Raw genomic sequence first — 22,965 nt, 5'->3', positions numbered from 1 at the left:
TTGTTTCATTTTTTTGCCACTTGTAAATTTAAATTTTGAGAAGTGGTACCAGGGCATCATCTGAGGTGTCATGTTACTAGATATTTTCCGGGGCAACTGAAAGAGCATGAACTCTTCATATATGGTTTGGTAGCGCCGGATCGAGCGTTTGGGAGATGTGTTTTGTTCGTGCCGCGTGTGGGGGACGTCGCTCCCCCCAAAGGCCATCCCAAACATTAAAAATAATTAAAATAGATAGAAGAAAACTCTTTACTAATATTTAAATCGGTTCAACATGAACAAATTACATATAAAACTTCGAAAAAACATAATTAAATTACATATAAATTATTTTAAACTACTTCGTCTTCTTCTTCGATGATGGCCCTGTCTCGTCATCGTCATCACGGTGGCGCTTCCTGCTCGTCACCTCTTCCGAAGAGGCGGTGTCGGCCGACTCGTCGGAGGAACTAGTGTCCTCCTCGTCGTCGCCGGTGCTCGCCGCGCCTTGGCCTTCGCTTTCCCGTCCGCCTCCACCTTCGAACGGGCCGCCGCCGCCGCCTCCTCTGACCCTTCCTCCTCCGTGTCATCCTCCACGCCCAGCCATTCCTCCTCGCTGTCAACTGCCGGCGGGGAATCGTCGCCGCTGTTGAGCGTCCGGGTTCTGTCCCACCAATGGCGCCATCCAGTAGACTTGCCCTCGCTGGACGTGTCGGATGAAAGCTGTGAGGTGTAGCTCATCGTCGCTGGAGGTGTTGGATGAAAACTTGGATGAATGGCGGTTGGTTGAAGATCCGAAAGCGCATACGTACGGGTCTTATTGAGCACGGATGAACGGCGGCGCAGAAGTCGAAGAGAGCGGCGGTTGCTCTTCCGAGGAGTCCGCGCTACATTCCGGCGGTTTGCGCGTCGGTCGACGCGGTTGCCAATGCGACGATTCCGCTTCCCGGCAACTGCACCATCGCTACGTAGGCGGTGGTTGAGCATCCGAGCCGCTGACGCGTCAGGCCCGCGCCTCCTCGCCTCTCATTTCGTTGTGTCCGGCGTGCCTGGAGCGTCCCCTGTGTAGCGGGGACGGGCTCGGGACGCTGGACACCGTATTGGGCCGCGCCGGACAAAAAAGGTCTTTGAGACGCGCGACTGGGAATGTTTTTTTGTTCGGCGCGCCCCAAAATCCCTTTGGAGGGACGCTTTGGGGGACGTGACTAGAGATGCTCTTATCAACTATGTTTTTATTGAGTTTTATTTAAAGGATTTGTTCATGGGCAATACTTAAAGCTTAAGTTGGCTTCAAGATTAAAAGAAAAATAAAATAATGATCAACTGTTAACCAAGATGTTATTCAGAGAGATCTGAAAATTGGCCATGAGAGAGTTGAGCAATGAGCATATGACCATGAGAGGGTTGTCTTCAAGTATCTACTTTCGAGACATCATCGTTATATAGAAAGAATAAATGATTCAGGTTGATCAAGTCGAAGCTGCAAGTTTCCTCAGGAAAAAAAAGTCGAAGCTGAAGTTCAAGTTGACGACCACACACTTCCACAGTTCCACCCACAGGGCCGCACTGATTACTCCCATGGCCAGCGCACCGGCCTCGTCTGCCGCGCCGCCTCGCCGCGTGGTCGTCTGCGGCGGCGGTGTTGTCGGCGCCTGCACGGCCTACTTCCTCTCCACCCACGCCGCCTCCCCCACGGTCCCGACCCTGGTCGAGAAGTCCTCCCCCGCCTGCGCCGCCTCCGGCAAGGCCGGCGGCTTCCTCGCCCTCGACTGGAGCGACTCCACCCCCGCGCTCTCCGCGCTCGCGCGCGCCTCCTTCGCGCTCCACGGCCGCCTCGCCGCCGCCCTCGACGGCGCCAGCGCCTACGGTTTCCGCCCCGTCCACACCCTCTCCATCTGCCTCCCCTCCCAGCCCACCGAGCTCGCATCGCCCCACCCGCTCCTCCCTTCCTGGGTCGACCCGTCCGCCTCCGCCGCGCCGCCGCGCGTGCTCGGAACCCCGGACACCACCGCGCAGGTCCACCCGGGCCTCTTCACCAAGGCCGTCCTCGCCGCGTCAGGCGCCGAGGTCGTCATCGGCGAGGTGGAGCGCGTGGTGGTCCGCGAAGGGCGAGTCGTCGGCGTCGCGGTGAAGGGGCGCGGCGTGGTGGACGCCGACGCCGTGGTGCTTGCGCTCGGCCCGTGGTCCGGGCGGTTCGATCTGGTCAAGGAGGTGTTCGATGTGTCGGGGCTCAAGGCGCACAGCATCGTGCTCCGGCCGCGCAACCCTGACAAGATCACGCCGCACTGCCTGTTCCTGAGCTACCAGCCGGAGCCCGGGGCCAAGATGCTCGACCCGGAGGTCTACCCAAGGCCCACCGGTGCGCCATTGCTGCCGTTGAGCTCAATTATTCTTCTGAATCAAACTGAACTGGTCTCATGCTTGTGCTTGTTGTTTGTCTTTGAGCAGGGGAAGTGTACATTTGTGGAATGAGCAAGGACGAGGAAGTTCCAGATGATCCGGCAACCATTGTTGGGGAGCCCGACTCGATTGCAATGCTTCACAAGATCGCTGGAAGGGTGTCCAGCCAGCTCAAGACAGAGGAGGGCGCAGAGGTGGTCGCGGAGCAGGCGTGCTACCTGCCGTGCACCAATGACGGGCTGCCGGTCATTGGGGAGATGCCCGGGGTGAAGGGATGCTACGTTGCAACCGGGCACAGCTGCTGGGGCATCCTCAATGCTCCAGCTACCGGCGCAGCACTCGCCGAGCTCATCCTCGATGGACAGGCCAAGATTGTTGATCTTACGCCCTTCAGCCCAGCAAGGTTCCTGAAGAAGAAGAGCAGGCGCGGACTGTAACAGCATGCAGTTCGTTCCAAACTCGGCAACCGAATAAAAAGCTGTCCTCAGTTGTAACCTCTCCGAGGATAGAACGAATAATGTACGGATAAATAAACCTTGAACATTTGTTGTCGGGTGTTGTGGAGATGGATAGATCTTGTTTTAGCTTATGTTGTGTGTTTACAAGTTGTTACTAGCAAAACATGATAACATCTTTGAATGCAGACATGAACTGCAAATACACTTCCTCACTATAACACTATTGCATGACCATGAGAATGATACCGTGAAGCTTGCAGCAAAAGATTAGCACTTGATGAAACATAACGCAACACTATTATGTGTTCTGGCGGTTATCAGATAACTGGCCTCCAGAAAACCCCAGGATGCAGCTTCCAAACATATCAGACACTACTCTAGTTCCCAAAATGAACATTTGCCAGTTGTACATTATGTTTACCACATCATTTCTAACTCTAACCAGAACATTTACCACATCATTTATAACTCTAACCAGAACATTTTCATGTTGTTGAGCTTCTGCCATTTTCAGTCCAAGTACAGGGTTGCCTTCCTCACAGCTTCAAACGAGGTTTGCAGCCTCCAATCTCTCTGTTTCTTGTTCAACGGCCTCCCTTTCCCAGCTCGGTTCTCATTGACGTCCGCGAGCTTCCAAACACAGTGTTCCGCTTGAATATCTACCGACTCGAGCAAGAAGATACCATCCATCTGATCCACGGCAAGGTCATCGCCTTCAGCAAGGTATTGCACCCTCATTGCCATATCTTTGAAGCGATCCAGATCATCGGGCACCTTCAGAAGTCGCTCTGCGCCTGGTGATGAGATCTGAAAGACAATATTAATTCTTTGTAAGTGGCTGCGAAATTCAGGAGCAACCAGTGCGTAAAGAAATATGGCGGGCTGGCTTGCCTCAAGCGCCAGGTCCAGGGGTATTTCGCCTCTTTCGATTATCTCATCCAATTTCTGCTTGTAGAGTCTATTGAAATTCTCTATTTCCTCTATACCAGGGCACCCATATCTGTAGAGATTGTCAGACAAGGAAAGAGTAAAATTAAAATTTGCCCATGTCAATTCTATAATATGAACAACCTAGTATTCAGACAGAATTGGATGAACAAGATGCTCTGGTGGTGTCAATCTACTTAATATCCAAGATCACTAACGCAACAAGGCATAACACTAAAATGATGACAGGCTGCAACCATGCAAAATAAACAATAGGTGATTGCCATAGGCATTTTGACAGAGAATTTTGCAGCCATTGAACAGTTTCAATGAACAGTGATATAATCCAGAAAAGTAGGTACTACTTGATCTCCTCGAAATAGCTTGAAATGTCTAAGGTCACAAGCGTCATGCTGCAGGCACAGAATTAGACACTGAACTCTGAACGGAAAAAAAGGGAACTATCTATATTATTCATGGCACAATCATGGTGGACTGACAACGCACAAAATTAAATGGGATATCGAACGTTATGTCAAATGCATAGTTATCAGAAGTTATGGCTTCTGAAATTCTGCCAAAAGGCAGCAAATACGAAATATAATATGAACAGCTTAGAATTCAGATCAACTTAGATGAAGAAGATATTTTTGCTGGTACCAGTTTACTCACCATCCAAGGTCACTAATGCAACAAGGCACAGCACTAAAATGACGATAGGTTGTAACCATGCACAATAACCAATAGGTCTTTGCCATAAGCATTTTGACATGGAACTTTTTCGGGCATTAACTAGTTTAACTGAACAGCAATATAAGCCAGAAAGTAGGTACTACTTGATGTCCTCAAAATAACTTGAAATGTCCAAGTTTAGCAGTGAGATGCTGTAGGAACAGAATTAGACATTGAACTGCGAACAAAAAAAAGGGGGAACTAGCTATATTAGCACTTCATCAGGGCACATCATGGTGGGCTGACAATGCACAAAATAAAATGGGTTACCAAACGTTATGTGAAATGCATGATCGCCAGGACGTTATTACTTTTATAATTTTGCCCAAGGGTACATTTCTGTCGAAAAGCAAATACGAAATATGTTTGGTCGTACCATTTTTTTGTTTCTAGACGGCACGGCATACAGCCATGGGATTTTAGCTTCTAAGGCTACCCATGTTCTAACCAATTCAACATGGAGGAACGTTAGGCACTTAGGCTTATAGTAAAGTATGAACATCACAGGGTTCAGCTCCCCTTAGAAAAGCCACACTGGATCATACTAATACCAGAGAAGTGTAATCACCGAAATTTCAACCAAAAGATAAGTCGAACATGCCTTTGTGGGTGAACCCTAAACAGCTACGAGCTAGCTGTGAGATGTGGCTGGAATTGAAACTAATTCAGCCTTCAGGGCAACTGCATTACATGAACATTTCAACAAGCACCACTCGTTCACTGATTCGCACTGACAGTCTAAATTCTACGTTTCCAAGTGGGTGCATCGATCATTACAGTGAGAAAGTAAGACCCGGAGAGCAATGCCTTCCCCCAAGTAGGCAGCTGCAAACTGACGAACCTGTTGGTGAGCTTGTCCAGCCGCACGTAGACGTATCCCTTGGGCGACACCTTGAAGGCGAACATGGCAATGTCATCCCCGAAATGCTTGGCAAGAACCTCCTCGGCCGCCGCGAGAGCGCGCGCGCCCCACTTAACGTCCCGCAGGACGACGCCGCCTCCGTTGCCGCCGTCACCGATCTGAAAACGCACAAAGGAGTCAAGAACGGGTCCAGCAGCATTTGAGCGTGGGTGGCTCCAGGCGGGGAGTTGCGGAGCCGAAACTACCTCGGGATCGGCCTGTTCGTCTTCGTCCTCCTCCCACTCCTCCGCCTCTCCGTCCTCCCCCTCGTCCGTGTCCGCCTCACTGGAATCGACGCCGCCCGGCGCTTTGCTCGCCAGGGAGCGCGTCTGCGCCGCAGGTACGGCCGCAGCGCGCGACGCGGGAAGGAGCATCCTGGAGCAGGAAGTGGAGGAAGCGCTCGAGGGAACGCCGCGGCGGAGGCAGGACGACGAAGTGGCGATGGCGGCGGCGGCGGCGGCGGGGCATTTCGTCGAGCATCTTGCGAGGAGCGCGCGGAGCGCCTGAGCGCGAGCGTGCGCAGCCATCTTTGGGTCGACTCTTCTCGGTTCGAGTTGGATTCTGCGGTGCTTCGATTCGGCTACAAACATGTAGTGTGGGCCAAGTTAGGCTTGGGTAGGGCCAACTCAGGCCCATAACGGCCCAATCACTTCTGACTTCTCCCTCACCATAGGCGATATTATTTCTCCATCCCCGGTCTCTCCCGACACCGCCTGACCTCCCCGGGAGCGGCGGCCATGGCGTCCACCACCGTCAAGCTCATCGGCAAGTGCTCTACTTCCCTCAATTTTACTCCTGCACCACGCATCAACACCACCTTTTTCCCTCCACTCCATGCCCCCCTTTTCTCATTCCGCGCTTTACTGCTCTCACCCAAACTGACTAGCTAACCCCTCCTTCTGATCTTCTACCCCGTCTCCGGCACGGCCTCCAGACATCGCCGTCAACTTCACTGGTACGATCTCGCGCTCCCTCCGCAGCACCTTCACGCTAAATGCGTTCTTGTTCTTGCTTCGTGCTGCGCGAATTACTGATTCTGCTGCTGCTGCTGCTGCGAAGATGGCATGTTTAAGGGTATGTACCACGGAAAGCAGTGCCACGCAGCCGACATCCCCGCTGTTCTCGCACGAGCCTGGGCTGCCGGCGTCGACCGCATCATTGTACGGCTATCTGTCTGCTCGAATGTGCCTCCTGTTTCTTCTGCTCCGGTCGCTTGGTCTGAATTTAGCATGCTAAAGCCTGGGTCTTTGTTTGCTGCGTTGGCAGGTCACCGGAGGATCACTGAAGGAGTCCAGGGAGGCGCTCGAAATCGCCGAGACCGATGGTAAGCCCTGTTGCTCTGTTGGTGTTTATTACACCTTCTTGGTGCATGTAAGGTGTTTGATGTAATGAACCTGAGGATTCTTTCTTGTGTCCGTGGAATGCAGGGAGGCTTTTCTGCACCGTGGGTGTCCACCCGACAAGATGCGGGGTAATAGTTTAATGGTGGATGATATTTCTTGCCTCGTCGGTGACTTACATTAATATATGTGCATTTGTGCTTTGGTCGTATAACTATTGCTTTTTGGATGATTAGGAGTTTGAAGAGAGTGGAGACCCGGAAGGGCATTTCCAGTCCCTGTTGGCTCTGGCAAAAGAGGGCATCCAGAAGGGCAAGGTGTGTTTATGGATCTTATGGTTGCTGGTTTGAGAATTTACATGAGGGTTAAACGGCACAACAGAAGGATAGGCATATGCTTTAGTCATGGACTTTCCCGCAAGTCGTAACATTTGGATGATCTGCTTCTTAATTTGCTTACAAACAATTTTGAACCCTAAGAATCTTGTTGATTAGGAAAATACACCAATTCGTAGCTCGCTAAAATGCCGAAGAACAAATACTTATAGTTAACAAGCTCACATGTAATACTGTTTACTTGTGGAAAAGAGAAGAACTCCCTGAAGATCTTACCTCCTGCACGATAGAAACTTAGTAGTCATTTTCTTGCTTCTGTTCTTTGAACACTAACTTGCCATCTTATATGTCGATTGCTTTCTGCAGGTTGTGGCGGTTGGCGAATGTGGTTTGGATTATGATAGACTTCACTTTTGTCCATCAGATATACAGAAGAAGTACGGTCCCACATAAGCGTAAAGACAAACAGATATTGATTTTGCATATGTCTGAATGATTTTATTTCAATTTAGGTACTTTGAGAAACAATTTGAGTTGGCTGAGGCAGTAAAGCTGCCAATGTTTCTTCACATGCGTGCTGCTGGTGAAGACTTCTCCGAAATTGTATCACGAAATGGGTACAGGTAAGGTTTAACCCGTAAACCAATATGGCAAAGGGATAAGTGATAATCAAGTAATAATCATTGTTGCATATGCTCCGTTGTCCAAGATCAGGAAATGACAGTCCACATATTAACTGTTTTAGTTGTATCCAATTCTGAAACTTGTACGTGTTATATTGTAGATTCCCAGGTGGGGTTACACATTCCTTCACTGGTACCGCAGAAGAACGTGACAAACTCCTTTCTTTTGAGAAGATGTTTATAGGTCATTTCTCTCCCTTGATGATAAAAAGTTCATATGATGCAACATTGTTATTGTAAAACATGAGCGACACAAACATTCTTTCATTATCGGGAAAATGCTAATCTAACTTCGATTGGCTTGATGGCTTTTGTGGATTTTATGGTTAAAATCTCAATTCGGTAATGTCACAGCCCACATGGAGTAACATTAGATTTTGATTATAACTATAACTAAAATTCAATAAGTCTGGCAATTGAAGTTTTCGTGCACCACTGCAGGTATTAATGGCTGCTCTCTGAAGACTATTGAAAACCTTGAGGTTGTACGAGGCATTCCTGCAGAGAGGATGATGGTAGAAACAGATTCTCCATATTGTGACATTAAAAATACTCACGCTGGAATCCAGTTTGTAAAATCTGTCTGGCCATCCAAGAAGAAAGAAAAGTACGAACCTGGGTCAACAGTTAAGGGTCGCAATGAGCCCTGCTTAGTCAGGTATTTGGAGGCAGTTGTGTATAAATTTTACTTTCTTGCTCGAGCGAATTTTCGGTCATGTCTCCCAAGCTCTCAACTTTCTATATCAAGTTTACTTAGAACACAAAGTGACTATTTCCTATTAAAGGACGAAGAGTTGTGTTCGTTATCTGAAGATGCACACCAAAATTTATGCTCTTTACTATAGAAACATTGAAGTAGTAAATTTGATTGGACATGCATGTTGGAAATGCTTTCTTGGTCAACGAAGTTGTGACCATTTATAACTCAAATATGTGGTTCTGTAGCTACTGACTTGATACGCCTCTGGCCAGCAATGCAAACTCAAAATGTTGGTTGGGCTGCAGCTGATTCTGCCGGTCTTTTATTTTGTTTAAATTTCCTCGGAATCTATTTGATATAACTAGAGATTTATCAACTCCAGGCAAGTCCTTGAGGTTGTCGCTGGATGCAAAGGAATTGCTGATATAGAAGGCTTGAGCAAAACTCTGTACCACAACACATGCAGGTAAGGGTCACTAACTTGGATACATCCCATGTCTCCTATAAGTACTCATCTAATGAACTTAGGCTGTGGAGATTGTTCTTATTATGATGCTAAGACCAGCTCTTCTGTTTATCCAGCTTTCAAATGATGTGATTAAATGATCTTTTTACCCTGCAGGCTCTTCTTCCCTCATGACCTTGATGCTTCTGCCGATGCACAGCTTGAGGGTGGTACTGGCACTGATGTCCAGCCTAGCTGATGATGCAGAGTGAATGGTTTTGAAACATTTTATCATGCCTGCTATTCAGTTTTGTGTTGCAACATGACCGTCTGAAATATTTTCGTTGTCGTAAAATTCTTGTACTTTCACAATTGTCAGTTTGCAATGCCATTCAGACCCCAACGGTTGCCAGATGTTAAGACAAGTGGGTGTGCCACACTTCGTATCCCAAATTGGATTACAACCTCAAACATTTAAATGGCTCTTTCTGGGAAGCAAATTGACAGAAAAGATGGACGAAACTACAATTGACAATATCCAATAGGTAAAACCCAAAGTATCACTCCAATTTATTTAACCATTGCGCATAACCCATGAGCCAATCCACTCTACATAAAAGAACTCAACGGATCAGTATTTGTGAAGCACTGTAAATCAACATATTTTCTGCACCATATATATTACAATAGTAGTTGGAACTGGGAGCTCCTATATGTCTAATATTCTAGTGTTTGCAACCAAAGTCTTATTTCGGTGTCTCCCTCATGTCAAAATTTTGCCCAGGCCAGTACATATTGGATTGGAATGGCACAATTTGGTAAACGAGTTACCCACAGCATACAACTCAATTATCTATAGTTGTCGACTGGTACTAATAACTGGCAGTTGTCTGTAAGTTGCTCTCTTCCATGTCCGCCTCTGCCTCAGAACCATCTGAGGCTGTTTCTTCTTGCCGTGACTGCACTGTGCTAGGCGTTGAACCAGCTGGAGGGTTCTGTGATGCCAGACTAAGCCTGAGTGGCCTCCCATCCAGTTCCTACATTGCCATGAGATAAACATGTCAACCAACTACTGTTTTTGCAAATGAACTCAAGTCAATAAATATGATTGAGAAATCTTAGGGTAGCCTTTATGCACAATGTGTGGTTATGTACTTATGTTATGTGCATGATTATTGAGTTTTTCTTCGCATAAAGTACATGAATAGGCTATGTATTGTCCAGACTTTGGTTAACACAAGCTATCATTATAACTTGTTTTGTACTCCACAAATACTAGTACAACTGTCACAAGCAACACATCATAATAATAATATTGTTGCCACATATCATAATTCAGTTTTCAAGTATCAGTACATTCCTATTTTGCACAACTGTGTTCTTTTATGTAACTGTATCAGTTGGATTGTAGTAATTCCACAGGGTGATGTGGTGGAAAAATATACAGTATTATAGATTGCAAGAAGACGTACCACGCCATCCATGGCCTGGATTGCAGCATTTGCATCCTCTAGTGTCTGGAAGGAGAGAAACCCGAAACCCCTTGACCGGCCGGTGTCCCTCTCGAAGATAACTCTGGAGCCAACCAAGCCAGGCTGCCCTTCAAACGCTGCCTTGAGTGCGTCGGCCCGCACACCCCACCCCAGGTTTCCAGCATAAACCTTGTATGTCCCATCGTCAACGACACGCAAACTAGTCCTTGCAACCGCTTCCGCCGCCACTGTCCTCTCTCCTCCTCGCGGCACCTCCGGGAAATTCACCCTGACCGTCCTCCCTCCGAGCAGCTGCATAAACACATCAATGTCAGAGCACATACCACATTCATGGCCAAGAACAAAAGCACACTTTTGTGTTGAATGGAGACGAATTGATCCAACTGGTGGGAAACTCACAGCCCCGTTGAACATCTGAACGGCCTTGGTAGCCTCCTCGGCGGTGGCCATGGTGACGAAGGCGAAGCCGCGGCTCCGGTCAGTGATTTTGTCATAGATTATCTGCAGGAGGGCAACCATCAACACTGATTGTTCACAGGCACGAAACTGAAGACAGGACTTGGACTGGTTTCGCGTGCGGATACCTGGACGTCGTCGACGCTGCCGGCCTCGGAGAATGCCGCGGTGAGCTCGGAGGCGGTGAAGGTGTAGGGCAGGTTGCCGACGTAGATTCGCCCGGGCTCTTGTCCCAGCGCCGGCCGTGTTCTCGGAGGGTAGTAACCGCGAACTGCCTGAGCCTCTGGCTCCGCCTCCTCTCCCTCTTTGTCGCCGTACTCCTCTCCTTCCTCCTCCTCCTCCGAGTAATATTCTCCGTCCGAAGAGAACTCTTCGCCGGAAGCGGCCGAGGCGGGGAGGAGAATGGGGCGGTTTAGACGGTTTAGGCGGAGGCCGACGCGGTGCTGCTGGAAGCTCTTGAAGCTGAAGTGAGAAGGAGGGAGCGGGGTGGTGTTAGCGACGGCGGTGGGGCGGAGGAGAGAGCGGAAGGCGGCGACGGCGGTGGCCATGGCCGTGGAAGCCGGAGAAGCGAGGAGGTTGGTGGTGTGGTGTGTCAGTGTCCAGCTGCTTCTGCTAATTCTCTTATCCGCTGCCTACTGGGCCGCACTTAAACAGGCCACTCGTACTGGGCCTACGGCCCACTAAGGATCCCCTCTCCGTCTCCGAGGACAACCCAGCTGACCAAACGGCGGCGGCGGCACGGACACTTCTTCTTCTTCCTCCCCAAGAAGAAGCGCAGCACATCTCAAATAGCAGAGCACGCCGCCCGTGAGACTCCCAAGAAACTTGTTTTCCCCACCGAATCCAAATCTTGCGCGAGAAACTCTGCAATGGCGTCGCCGGCGTCTGAAATCGATCCAGCCGCGGAGCCCCAAGTCGTCGACGACGAGTCGTCCAGCGCGAGAGGCAGCAGCGAAGAGGAGGCGCCCCCGAAGGCCGCGGCGGTCGAAACGGGGGCGGACGAGGGGGAGTGCGAGTTCTGCCTGTACATGAAAGGCGGGGCCTGCAAGGAGGCGTTCGTGTCGTGGGACGACTGCGTGCAGGCGGCGCAGAAGGAGGACTCCGACATGGTCGAGCGCTGCTCCGAGGCCACCGTCAACCTCATGAGGTGCATGGAAGCCAACACCGACTACTACGGCATCCTGCTCCGGGCCGAGCAGCACCTCCCCGACCAAACCCAAGCCGCTGTCGCCGCTGCCGCGGACAAGAACAAGGCAGAGGAATCCGCGCCCTCCCCGGCCACTGATGAGACCAAGAAGGAAGAAGCAGTTGTCGAGTCCGCCGCCTCCGGTGCTGATGCGAAGGAGGAGGAGTCCAAGAAAGAAGAAGCAGTTGTGGAGAAGGTCGAGTCCTTGTCTTTGGGTAACTAACAATTGGTGGGTCAATTTTTGAGCTCGTGGTATTTTTTGCGTTCAGTTTGAGTTATGATCGGACAGAGGTCCATGAGGCTAATTTGTATCCCCTTGTGGGGAAATAAAGGTCGTTCTTCGAATAATTGTCGGACATGACACACATTTTACTGAAGTATTTCTCAATGCTTTTATATGAAAGGTTGCATACTCATCATATTTGTTCGATCCATTGGCATATTGTTGCTGGTTAGCTTGTTATTGACAAGCTAGAATTACTGCAATGACATGATACACAAACTGCTCAAGAAATTTTTGATGCTTTTATGTGGTAAGTTACATATTCACCTTGTTTGTTGATTGGTGCGTTGACATTATACCGCTAATTCAGTTGTTATGACAAGCTAGAACTACTCTACATCTGATGACTGCGATGCCTAGTAAAGCGGCCTTCAATTGCATTGAAATTGCATGGTTGCGTAAGTTTGAACTAAGTTTCAGTTGGTAAGTGCCATTGAACTCAGTATGGTTTACCTTCACTTACCATTAAGATTTTAGACTCTGATCAACTTTTTTTTTGCTTGTGTCAAAAGATGACACATTTTTAAGCAGTCACTTGATGAAATCAATAGTTTCTTGGCCAAGGCAGTAGCTACAGACTTAGGCCGAAATCATAAGTAATCAAATCACTTCACATACTGTCAGTATTCTAACGCGGGGTTATTTTCCTCTAATAATTGTGGACATGCTTCCTCAAATGAAACAAATGTGTCTTTCATGATATAGTTTACTGGAGATTTTTTTGCTGTTTCTATATGATAGGTTGCATATTTATAGGATTTGTTGCTTTAATATGATATACTTTATAGGTTAAGTCATCATGACAAGTTACTCCAGGTGACTATGATGCCTAATGCAGTGTCTTTGAGTTCTATTGGAAGTTTGAAATAAGTTTCGGTTCCGCAATGCAACGCAAGATTGTTTTGTTTCTGAATTGGTTTCCTTAGCTTTCTATTTGCCCTGGAACTTTCAAATTGCATCAGCTATAGGACTAATACATGTTGTGAAAGATGAAAAGAAATAATTTATAGGAACACAGACTGGGATAAATTTATTGCCATTGTGTTTGATTGGATAAACTGGCTTACTATGTTGGTTGTGGTTATGATGTACGACATGCTTGGTTGAGTACATGTTTATATCTGTTTCTTATTTGATATAGATGCAGTCTACTGTGCCAATCTTTAAAAGAAGTTAGAATGTGGTTACTCCAAGGTTCAGAAACATAGTGGGCTAACCTATCGTTATGATGGACCATATTTTGGGGTTGTGGGGATATCTGTTGATTCGATGCCCTGTTTCCAATGGATTAGCCATACCAATGCCATGGCCATGTTGCAATGGATTGTTGCTATGGTGTACTGCTAGGCCTGTTAGTGCTAGATAATTATTTTCATCAGTAGTAGCTTCAGATGAAATGCTTGAACATTTTACTGAGGAAAATCCATGTTTAGATTCTGTGACAAGCACATCTTTCTATGGTTCATCTGGTTCTGCAGACATTTGGGTTGGGACAGACTTATATCAGTTATATGTCCAGATTAAACTGTAGCATTAGGCACGGAATCGGATCAATACCTTAATCCTTACCGTCAGTCACTTGGTTCACGGGGTCACAGCTAAAAAACTGGCTGGCCTGTTAGTGCTAGATAATTATTTTCATCAGTAGTAGCTTCAGATGAAATGCTTTGAACCTGAGGAAAACCCATGTTTAGATTCTGTGACAAGCACTTCTTTCTATGGTTCATCTGGTTCTGCAGTCATTTGGGTTGGGACCGACTTATATCAGTTATATGTCCAGATTAAACTGTAGCATTAGGCGCGGAATCAGATCAATGCCTTGATCCTTACCGTCAGTCACTTGGTTCACGGGATCACAGCTGAAAAATTGGCAAGCATTGGGCAGCATCAGTAGTTCAGTACCTGTTCTGAATCAATCGTCAATGATAAAGAACTGATAGATTCGGCTCCCAGATACCAGCACTAAATAGGAAACTCAACCACCAACAGTTTGCGACTTTGCAACTTGGCATCAGTCTAGTCCCTCTGTCACATGAAACATGTCTTAACCTTTTTTATATTTAAATGTATCTAGACACCAAATAGTATATAAATACACCTAAATCTAGATAAACTTGAGACAAATACATTTAAATAGAGAAAACATTAAAACATGTTTGATGAGATGGAGGGAGTAAATGATTTTACAGACGTAACAAAGAACTACCCTCCTCACGCATAGCAGTAAGAGTCAGAACAATGAGTGGTTTTTTTAATATTTTTTTAATCAATTTCGAAAATAATATGGGTTTCAAAACATTTTCGAATATGTGACCTGGTCAGACACGCGTCGGAAAGCGGATCGGCGCCTGTGCAGGTGTCAGAGGGGGGGGGGGGGGGGGAGGCCGACCGCGTCCCGCCGATCGACGCGCTGTCGGCCGACGAGGCGTGGCAGAAAATATCGCACGCTCGGCCCTCCTTTCTATTCCTTCTCCTCTATTTCCTTTCTCTCTCCTAGCTCGACGAACACGTGGGAACTGCTTGTCAGCCGGCCTCGTCGATTCTAGCCATTTTTTCAACCAAAACTTCACCATTTTGCTGCTAGAAGCTAGGGGAACCCCGATCTACAAATGGGTTAGTATTTGGAGGTGATTTGGTGGTGTTGTTTTGCAGCAATGGTGATGAAATGGGGAAGCTTGGTGGTGGTGTAAGGTTGGCTGGGTGGTGGTGTTGCTGCTGCTGGTGTTCGGGTGATTCCAGGCTATTTTTCGGAGAGGTTCCTCATGCTTCAAGGATAAACCCTAATTCTCGCTCATTAGTGTTAATTGTGTATGCTTATGGGAGCATGTGGAAATGGTTAGTTAGATTTGTGTATATTTGTGCGGTGAATTAGTTATAATTTGCTGCTGGTCTGTTAGTTGTTGACACATACCAACATTTTTTTAAGGTCAGTAGAGATGTCTGATATAGTGAAGTTCGTTTTTTTTACTATGGTATAGGTAATGTACGATTAAATAAGATGGGAGTTGATCTCAGTGAGTTTCAGTTTGTCGAGATGGAATTGATTGCCCCTAAAACATGGACAGTGGATGTGCATGCATTGTGGAGTAAGTCAACCTCAAACATTTGATTTTTTTTTTTAGGAGGACCTCAAACATTTGATGGTACATGAGGCCGGTAGATAAGACCTCTAGTTGGTGGGCTGGTTGAAAGGATGTGACAGAAGAGCTGGGCGAAGCTACACAGGTACATGGGTGTACAGCAGCTGTACACCCATTATTTTTGCCAAACAAAATTCAGTACATATACATATGCGTTAGTACCTGAAATAATTAGGGAACTGGGCCTAGAATGAGCAGCATCCGGCCCAACAAGGCAACAAGGCAAAGCTTGGAAGTTGGAATAGAAAGCCCATTCAGCTGCTCCCGTCCAAGTCCAACCTCCAACCAAGCAACAAGGCAAAGATTTGTGAAGGACGAAGCCATCATTTCCCGACTTCGAGCAATTGAGTCACGTAGAGTACTGTAGTTTACTTTCTTCTTATTTTGTAATGTGTCTAAGTTATTGTAGGGTATTGTCTTTTGTGAACCACCTGGAAGGCTGGAACCGTGTTATGATGGTGATATAAGCTAATGTCAGGTTGCAAATTTTTTTTTTTTGGGATGCTCTGTACACCCAAGTTATGATTCCTGGCTCCGCCCATGTCGCCCAGTCGCTTTAGTGCTTCCCGTGGTGAAGGAGGTCGCTCCTCCTGAAGGAGGTTATGGTGGTGGTAGTAGTGGTGATGGTTACGAATCAGGGTAGAGCAGTCAGACACACAGTGGCGGTGGTGGTTACGAGTCTAGACAGAGCGATTATGCCACGATAGAGGGGGTGGTTACGAATCAGGGTGGAGTAGCCATGCAACATGAGAAGAGGGTTATAGTGGCGAGGCTGATGGTGACGAGGAAATGGCCATATGCAACAACAGATGGAAGAGGAAGATACAAGTGGTGAAAGTGATGTCGATGAGTCGGATGAGTCGATGAGTAAGGAAGCGGAGAGGACGTGTCTATTCCTGCAAGAAATGGAGGCTTATGTCAAATCTAGTATTAATTAAGGAGAATAGAGTTGCCCGGTTTATTAGAAGGAACCGGACGAAAACCGGATACAAACTAAAAAGGCCAAATGTCATGGAACACAACCGCGGATGAATATAGCTATCGATACAAACACCACACACAACACCGAGATATCATTGGTATCACCCATCTTACCAGTCGTGGCCTAAAAAAAAATTACATATGCAGATGGACGCGCGAGACCACTTTTAACGTTTGAAATACATCGGGCTGCTCGAAATGTCCTAACGAGAAATGGTCCGAGAAGATTTCACCATCCTCTTTCTCAATGCTAGAGAAACCGGTACACATATATTGATATATAAAAAGTTAAGAACACGCAGTCTCCGAGAACACGTACGAGAGACAATTTCGAAAAGCTTTCTAAAATTATTGTTGGTAGGAATATTACTCGCTAGTGGTTACATGAACCAGTTTTCCGATAGAAAACTCCTTTTAATAATTCCATCCTCAATAGATTAACTCATCGTCATCGTCCTAGGGACGGGGAAATTTTCAAGAGGAATGGGTACACAGACGAACACGTACGTACGAGGGACAGTTTCGGAGACACTACCAGTGAGATACCTCGGTTATTTTCTTATTAGGAGGAATGTTTCTCGTTATATAAATGTTCAAGGATGGTGTAAAAGTGTTTTACAAAAATGCGGCGGAAACACGAATGCGGTGTAAAAGTGTTTAACCTCGTTACCCTTTTTTCTGACCACGTGCAGCTTCTAATTTCAAGCCCTGCGTAAAGAGTCAAACGATGCATGTCAAAGCATAGAAGTGCGGTGGCCCTAAAAGCGCATGTGCCCCATTCATCCTCGTCATGGGACCGATGCACAGCTCACGTATGGGCCTTTTTGGCACACCGTGATCGAGCTCATCACACAGCATGGCGCCGACCTTGGGGAGGCTCTGCATGTCGTACACGCGTGCGTGATCGAGTTTCGAGCAGGTTCCAGTATGCAGCGTTGGCTTGGTGCCATGCGTGCGGACACGCGGGCATGCAGAGGAAGCCGGTCGAGGCACTGCTGGCCGGCGATAAGCTATGACACATGTACCTACTGCCTTCTCCGTTGGGAACCGGCCTCCATGCGAGGAGTCGGTTCGAAGCGAGCTTTGTTGCATGCTCCTCCTTTAAAATATGCGGCGTAATGATCAGCGCCACTTCACCAGCGCGTCTTATAGCAGCTTCAATAGCTTTTTGAGCCGGTGTGATTTTGGGCTCAGCACCGGTGCGTCTAAAAGACGTCGGCTAGTTTTCAAGTCTAATAAAAACGTTGACAACCTCATATGATTTTATTGTAGAGGGTGGGGATCGGACACGCCAGCGCCCGTGGCATGTCAGAAATCACGCGTGGGTTCCGCCTGGCAGCTTGGCGCACAGCTTTTCCCACCCACCCACGTCCGAACTGACTCCCACCCCTCTAGATCGCCACCGTCGTCGTCGTCGCGCCCCTGCTTGCAATAGACACCACCGCCTGTCCAGGAACCGTCGTCCATTGACACGGCCGCCACCCCCTCGACCGGCGGTTCTTTGTTTCGACCGGAACAGAGGTCGCCGCCCCACAGTCGCCCCACCCGCAAGGTGTTCGTCGGATTGCCGCGATGGACATCGACGATGAGATGATGGTGCAGATGTTCACGGAGGACCAGAACGCTGAGGTTGTCCGGCGACAACAACAGCAGCTGATTCTGACGAGCTTGCTCTGCGTTCGCCAGCCTTTGTTCGCCGTGCCTCGTGTGTCGGCTCAAAGCCAGGCAAGAGGAGGAACATCAAACGGCATCGTCAAGTCGGCGCAATGCTGCTTGATGCCGACTACTTCGCCGGCGATGTGACTCATTCGCCGAAGGAATTTCGGCGTCGGTTTAGGATGAACAAGGATCTGTTCATGAAGATTGTCTACGGCGTCAGGGAGTACGGCAACTACTTCATGATTAAGCAAGATTGCACATGTTTGTGGGGCTTCACCTTAATCTAGAAGTACGGTTGCCTTGCATACAAAGCTCCTCCAGATACAGCCAATGACTACCTACGGATGGCAGAGTCGACATGTTCACAGACTCGCCCCGCAAAAAAAAAAGACATGTTCACAGACTCTCTATAGATTTTGCCGAGTTGTCATAGCGGTGTTTGGTAAAGACTATTTGAGAGCACCACGAACAGATGATACATCTTGGATCTGCTCGGAAGCATTAACTGTATGCTCGTAATATTTCGGGTTAAAACAAACATAGCTGATATTTTGTCTATTGTACACGAATTCTTGGAAACAAATGGAATATTTGCATCGTGACGAAAACACTTTCGTGGAGAAAAGCGGCACTGACGGCTCTCAGACTTGGCAACTGGCCCGGATCGGATTCTCCACTAGGAGGCGGCTCCCGAATGCCCGATTGATTACCAAACCGCACTACTGGACAAGCATCTTGCCACACGTACTCCTAAGGAACCCCGCATCCAACGGCCCACATTCATCCTTACCCATCGTACTCAGCCGACAGCCGTCCATCACTCGTCGGCTCCACCTGAAGCCAAACCCCTCGGCTCCACGCTGACTGCCGCGCGGACCCCACCCTCCGTTGAGCCCGCATGTCACCGAAGCAAAAAACACCCGTGCCGCAGCCGCTCTTGATATTCCTGCCACGTCAGTGTCCGCCAGGCCCCACCGAGCTGAGAGTGAATGCAAGAAAGAAAAGGGCAGCAGGGGGAAAGGAAAGCGAGAGCAGCAGAGGAGAGGCGGACGCGAGACGGGACTAGCGCCACTCCATTCCACTTCCATCCATCTCTTCCCTTCCCTTCCTTCCCTGCTACTGCTATCATCCGGACTTTCCCAACGCAAATCCCCCGATTTCGTTCCCCGGGATGAGATTTTCGCCCCGGATTTGAGCGATTCGATTCGATCCGTCCCGACCGTATTAATTTCGATTGATTTGCTGCGGGATTAGCGGCGCTCGCCATGACGCCCATGGTGGTCTCCCTCCTGCTCTTCGCCTCGCTCACCGCGCTGCTCCTCATGGCCCCGCGCGTCTCGCCGCCTCCCCTGGTGGCCCGGCCCGAGGACAATCCGCCCGCAGCCGCCGCGGGGCTGGCTGCTGGTGTCGAGGTAACTAGCGGCGGCGGCGCGGCCGGTGTCGGGGAGGGAGCGGAGGACCTCGCCCTGTTCCGCCGCGTGACGCTGGACGCGGGCGAGGGCTCCGCGGTCGCCGCAGCCCCCAAGGTGGCGTTCCTCTTCCTCACCAACTCCGACCTCACCTTCGCGCCGCTCTGGGAGCGCTTCTTCGCGGGCCACGCGCACCGCTTCAACGTCTACGTGCACGCCGACCCGGCCGCAACCCTCCTCCTGCCCCCCACCCCCTCCTTCCGGGGCCGCTTCGTGGCGGCCAAGCCCACGCGCCGCGGGGACCCGAGCCTCATCGCGGCGGCGCGGCGCCTGCTGGCCGCCGCGCTCCTCGACGACCCCGCCAACGCCTACTTCGCGCTGCTCTCGCAGCACTGCGTCCCGCTCCACCCCTTCCCGCGCCTCTACGCCGCGCTCTTCCCTCCCACGGCCGCGCACCACCACCGCCTCCCGAGCTACATCGAGGTGCTCACGGGCGAGCCGCAGATGCCCGCGCGCTACGTCGCGCGCGGGGACGACGCCATGCTCCCCGAGGTGCCCTTCGGCCGATTCCGCGTCGGCTCCCAGTTCTTCACGCTCGCGCGCCGCCACGCCGTGCTCGTCGTACGGGAGCGCAGGCTCTGGCGCAAGTTCCGGGAGCCATGCCTGCCGGAGGCGCAGGACGCGTGCTACCCGGAGGAGCACTACTTCCCCACGCTGCTCGACATGGCCGACCCCGCTGGCGTCGCGCGCTACACGCTCACCAGCGTCAACTGGACCGGCAGCGTCGACGGCCACCCGCACACCTACGCTGCGCCAGAGGTGTTGCCACGGCTCATCCACGACCTGCGCCGATCCAATAGCTCCACGCACGAGCACATGTTCGCGCGCAAGTTCGCGCCCGACTGTCTTGCCCCGCTCATGGACATCGCAGACACCGTCATCTTCAGAGATTGATACTTCCTCCTGTGCCCACCATAGCTGCACGCACCAGGTATCATCTACCACCTGATTTTCTTTTCAAAGTTTCAGAGGTTCTAGGATTGTTACTCTGCTTCTTGGTCATGTTTCTGTGTGCCATCTTCATCACGAAATTGCAACCACTTGCTAGATTATCCAAACCTATTTGGAAACGTCAATTCCACTCCCCATATTAAATTGGGATGATGCCACATTTCATAGACGAAGAACGCCGAATACTAGTTTGCATCTTCCAGTATGTGCTCCTGTTTTGCTCCGCGTCATATGTGAACATGTTGCGATCTGCGATTAGTGAAGAGAAAGCGACGCCTCAATCAGTCTCTGAATCTTGCCAAAGCCATACACGACCTCCTTTCGACGGCAGAGATCATGCTCGACAGTGATATCTTGACACCCCCAGAGGTGAAGTCTAAGCGCATGGTGCTGCTAGTTCTACGCATTGTCTTTGCCTTTGACTACTGTCTCTTTGGATTACTGTTGTTGAAACATTTCTTTTACTGTAGTTAAAGTTTCAGAGATTATAGAATTATTACTGCTTCTTGGTCATGCTCCTTGGCCATGACAAATTTGCAAATTAAACTGACACGATGCCGTATTTCATAGACTGAAGAACACCTGAATACTATACTTTGCAAACTCCAATCTGTTTTTGTTTGGCTCTGCATGATATTTGAGCTTGTTGCTTAATTCAATTAGTGACGAAAGCGATGCCTCAATCAGTCTTTGCATCTTACCAAAACTGCACACGAACTGCTCACTCCTGTCGATCGATGATATCATCCGTGTACGTGTCAGTACACGGCAGTGATATTTTCAAACCCAAGGACTGAAGTGTTGAACGACTGTAATGCAGTGTGCTCCTAGTGCTACGCATTGTCTTCGCCTTTGACTGCTTTCTCATAGAAGATCTTGTGTTGTTGGTTTGTTTCATACTGAATTTTATGGGCTAAATCTAACTACTCCTGACTAAGAAACCTCATCACTTCTGCAGGTCTATCTGTTGGCTCGCGCGTGCGAAGACGAAAGCAGTGTCTTTCACTAGAATCTCCACAGTTTCAGACTGTCTTCCTCTATGTTCTTCTCCCCCTCTACTCCCTTGTACTAGACTTTAGTGGCAACAACCTAATGCGAAGCGGCAGGTGTTGCGTCTGATCATGCATCCATCTAGTCTGTTCTTAGTACCACGTACGGCTGCCTAAGGCAGCTGTTGTGTTGAAATAGATAAAAGCGATGGATGATGAGTGTGTTGTGTTCAGGTGAAGCAGAAAGAAACCTTGTTGTACATAACCGAGGGTTGAAATAATCATTCTGCAGCGTAGCACCAGCTTGTGTACTACTCAAACATGTCTTGTGTGACAGTACGTATGTGTATACAATGTGCCGGTGGTTTCTTGTCAGAATCAGATAAGCTGCTAATTTATATGAGATCGATTCTTGGGAGGTGCTTAACCACACGTTAACCTGAGGAGTACTATGCAGGTGCCAGAGGTCATTTCTCGTACCTGGTTCCTGGCGAATCTCAAGGCGGGCACAAATTAACAAGTGAAACTATTCGTAAATAACCGTGTAAACAATTGTTGCTGTTCAAATTGCTTTGAAACTGGAAGCTTTTCAGGGCACTGATCAAGACGTGGCAAACTTTTCAGGTTTTGGGCATCACCCACACTGTGGAAGGCCTTATTGTTCATCGTCTCTACGCTCTACGGTTTCCTACCTTGTCCATTCTAGCGCAGTAACATTTTGTCACCGACTCTTGCGGCTGCAGAATGAGGGACTTGGATGTACCCCTAGTCGAGTCTAATATTACTCGTGAGTCGTGACCCTATTTACCATCAGCTGAGAAATTCAGGCTTTCATTTCGTTTGTAGCATTTTGAAATGAATACATGTATTCATTTCATTTATATTGTAATTTCAGAAATGGACACTTATTTGGGTTTCCATATGAATTGCAAATGACAGCATAATTCAATATTGAATTTGTAAATAGCTTCCATAGAGAAACGCAAATGACGGAATCATATTTACCCATGGAGTCATTTTGCTGGATTTCCTAAATGAAACGACGGTCCCATATATGAAATTTCAAAATGAATTTCAGGATTCCAGGTCCAAATGATGGATACCAAACGACTTCTAAGAGATATCTAACCTATTTTTTATTTGTTAGGTGTCAGATATTGTTAATTCCAAAATCGATCTAATTTCACACCACGAGGTTTAAGTTTTCTCTGAGCTTAAGTGTCAGAGTGTGCAACCGTCTAGTAAAAAGATTATGAATCTACAATTTCGTCTTTTATTATTAACTTACAACGGTTGGGAGCAGATGTTTTTCTTTTCTCGGGAAAACTTGTGCCAGTAGGTTTTTCGAGAGAAAATGGTAAAGTGGGCAAGGCTAGGGACTATCCCTTGGAGGCCCATCGCTTAGCAACAAGACGGCCCATCCCTTTGCCCACTGGATTTATGCTTATCCCAGCCCAA

General features: G+C 48.6%; 6 protein-coding genes across 6 annotated transcripts; 4 read left to right on the top strand and 2 right to left on the bottom strand.

Annotated features, from left to right (window-relative positions):
- The first annotated feature begins 1,557 nt into the window (after positions 1-1,557).
- Positions 1,558-2,968, top strand: LOC124675866 (putative oxidoreductase C1F5.03c). The gene is made up of 2 exons (XM_047211933.1): positions 1,558-2,338; positions 2,428-2,968. Exons 1-2 carry the CDS (start codon positions 1,558-1,560, stop codon positions 2,814-2,816), a joined length of 1,170 nt encoding a protein of 389 aa, XP_047067889.1. The 3' UTR covers positions 2,817-2,968.
- A 281-nt stretch (positions 2,969-3,249) lies between these two features.
- On the bottom strand, positions 3,250-5,924 carry LOC124669277. Its single transcript, XM_047205919.1, has 4 exons — positions 5,604-5,924; positions 5,338-5,516; positions 3,729-3,837; positions 3,250-3,644 (listed from the first exon to the last, which is right to left on the bottom strand). The coding sequence occupies exons 1-4, from the start codon at positions 5,922-5,924 to the stop codon at positions 3,348-3,350; spliced, it is 906 nt and encodes a 301-aa protein (XP_047061875.1). The 3' UTR covers positions 3,250-3,347.
- Positions 5,925-6,105: 181 nt separating this feature from the next.
- Positions 6,106-9,320, top strand: LOC124673697 (deoxyribonuclease TATDN1-like). The gene is made up of 12 exons (XM_047209723.1): positions 6,106-6,162; positions 6,332-6,352; positions 6,457-6,557; positions 6,664-6,721; positions 6,825-6,868; positions 6,974-7,054; positions 7,439-7,509; positions 7,585-7,695; positions 7,857-7,939; positions 8,197-8,413; positions 8,838-8,921; positions 9,078-9,320. Exons 1-12 carry the CDS (start codon positions 6,135-6,137, stop codon positions 9,157-9,159), a joined length of 981 nt encoding a protein of 326 aa, XP_047065679.1. The 5' UTR covers positions 6,106-6,134; the 3' UTR covers positions 9,160-9,320.
- A 194-nt stretch (positions 9,321-9,514) lies between these two features.
- On the bottom strand, positions 9,515-11,430 carry LOC124673696 (RNA-binding protein CP33, chloroplastic-like). Its single transcript, XM_047209722.1, has 4 exons — positions 10,978-11,430; positions 10,793-10,894; positions 10,373-10,684; positions 9,515-9,937 (listed from the first exon to the last, which is right to left on the bottom strand). Exons 1-4 carry the CDS (start codon positions 11,395-11,397, stop codon positions 9,773-9,775), a joined length of 999 nt encoding a protein of 332 aa, XP_047065678.1. The 5' UTR covers positions 11,398-11,430; the 3' UTR covers positions 9,515-9,772.
- Positions 11,431-11,718: 288 nt separating this feature from the next.
- LOC124672409 lies at positions 11,719-12,461 on the top strand. The gene has a single exon (XM_047208640.1). It carries the CDS (start codon positions 11,719-11,721, stop codon positions 12,256-12,258), a length of 540 nt encoding a protein of 179 aa, XP_047064596.1. The 3' UTR covers positions 12,259-12,461.
- Positions 12,462-19,136: 6,675 nt separating this feature from the next.
- LOC124677249 (glycosyltransferase BC10-like) lies at positions 19,137-21,857 on the top strand. The gene is made up of 2 exons (XM_047213249.1): positions 19,137-20,498; positions 21,477-21,857. Exon 1 carries the CDS (start codon positions 19,364-19,366, stop codon positions 20,459-20,461), a length of 1,098 nt encoding a protein of 365 aa, XP_047069205.1. The 5' UTR covers positions 19,137-19,363; the 3' UTR covers positions 20,462-20,498; positions 21,477-21,857.
- Positions 21,858-22,965: the final 1,108 nt, after the last annotated feature.

This window comes from Lolium rigidum, chromosome 7 (assembly GCF_022539505.1).
Source record: "Lolium rigidum isolate FL_2022 chromosome 7, APGP_CSIRO_Lrig_0.1, whole genome shotgun sequence".
In the NCBI taxonomy this organism is placed as follows: Eukaryota; Viridiplantae; Streptophyta; class Magnoliopsida; order Poales; family Poaceae; genus Lolium; species Lolium rigidum.
The sequence above is the reverse complement of the archived record's forward strand: the minus strand, read 5'-3'. Positions and strand labels throughout refer to the sequence as shown.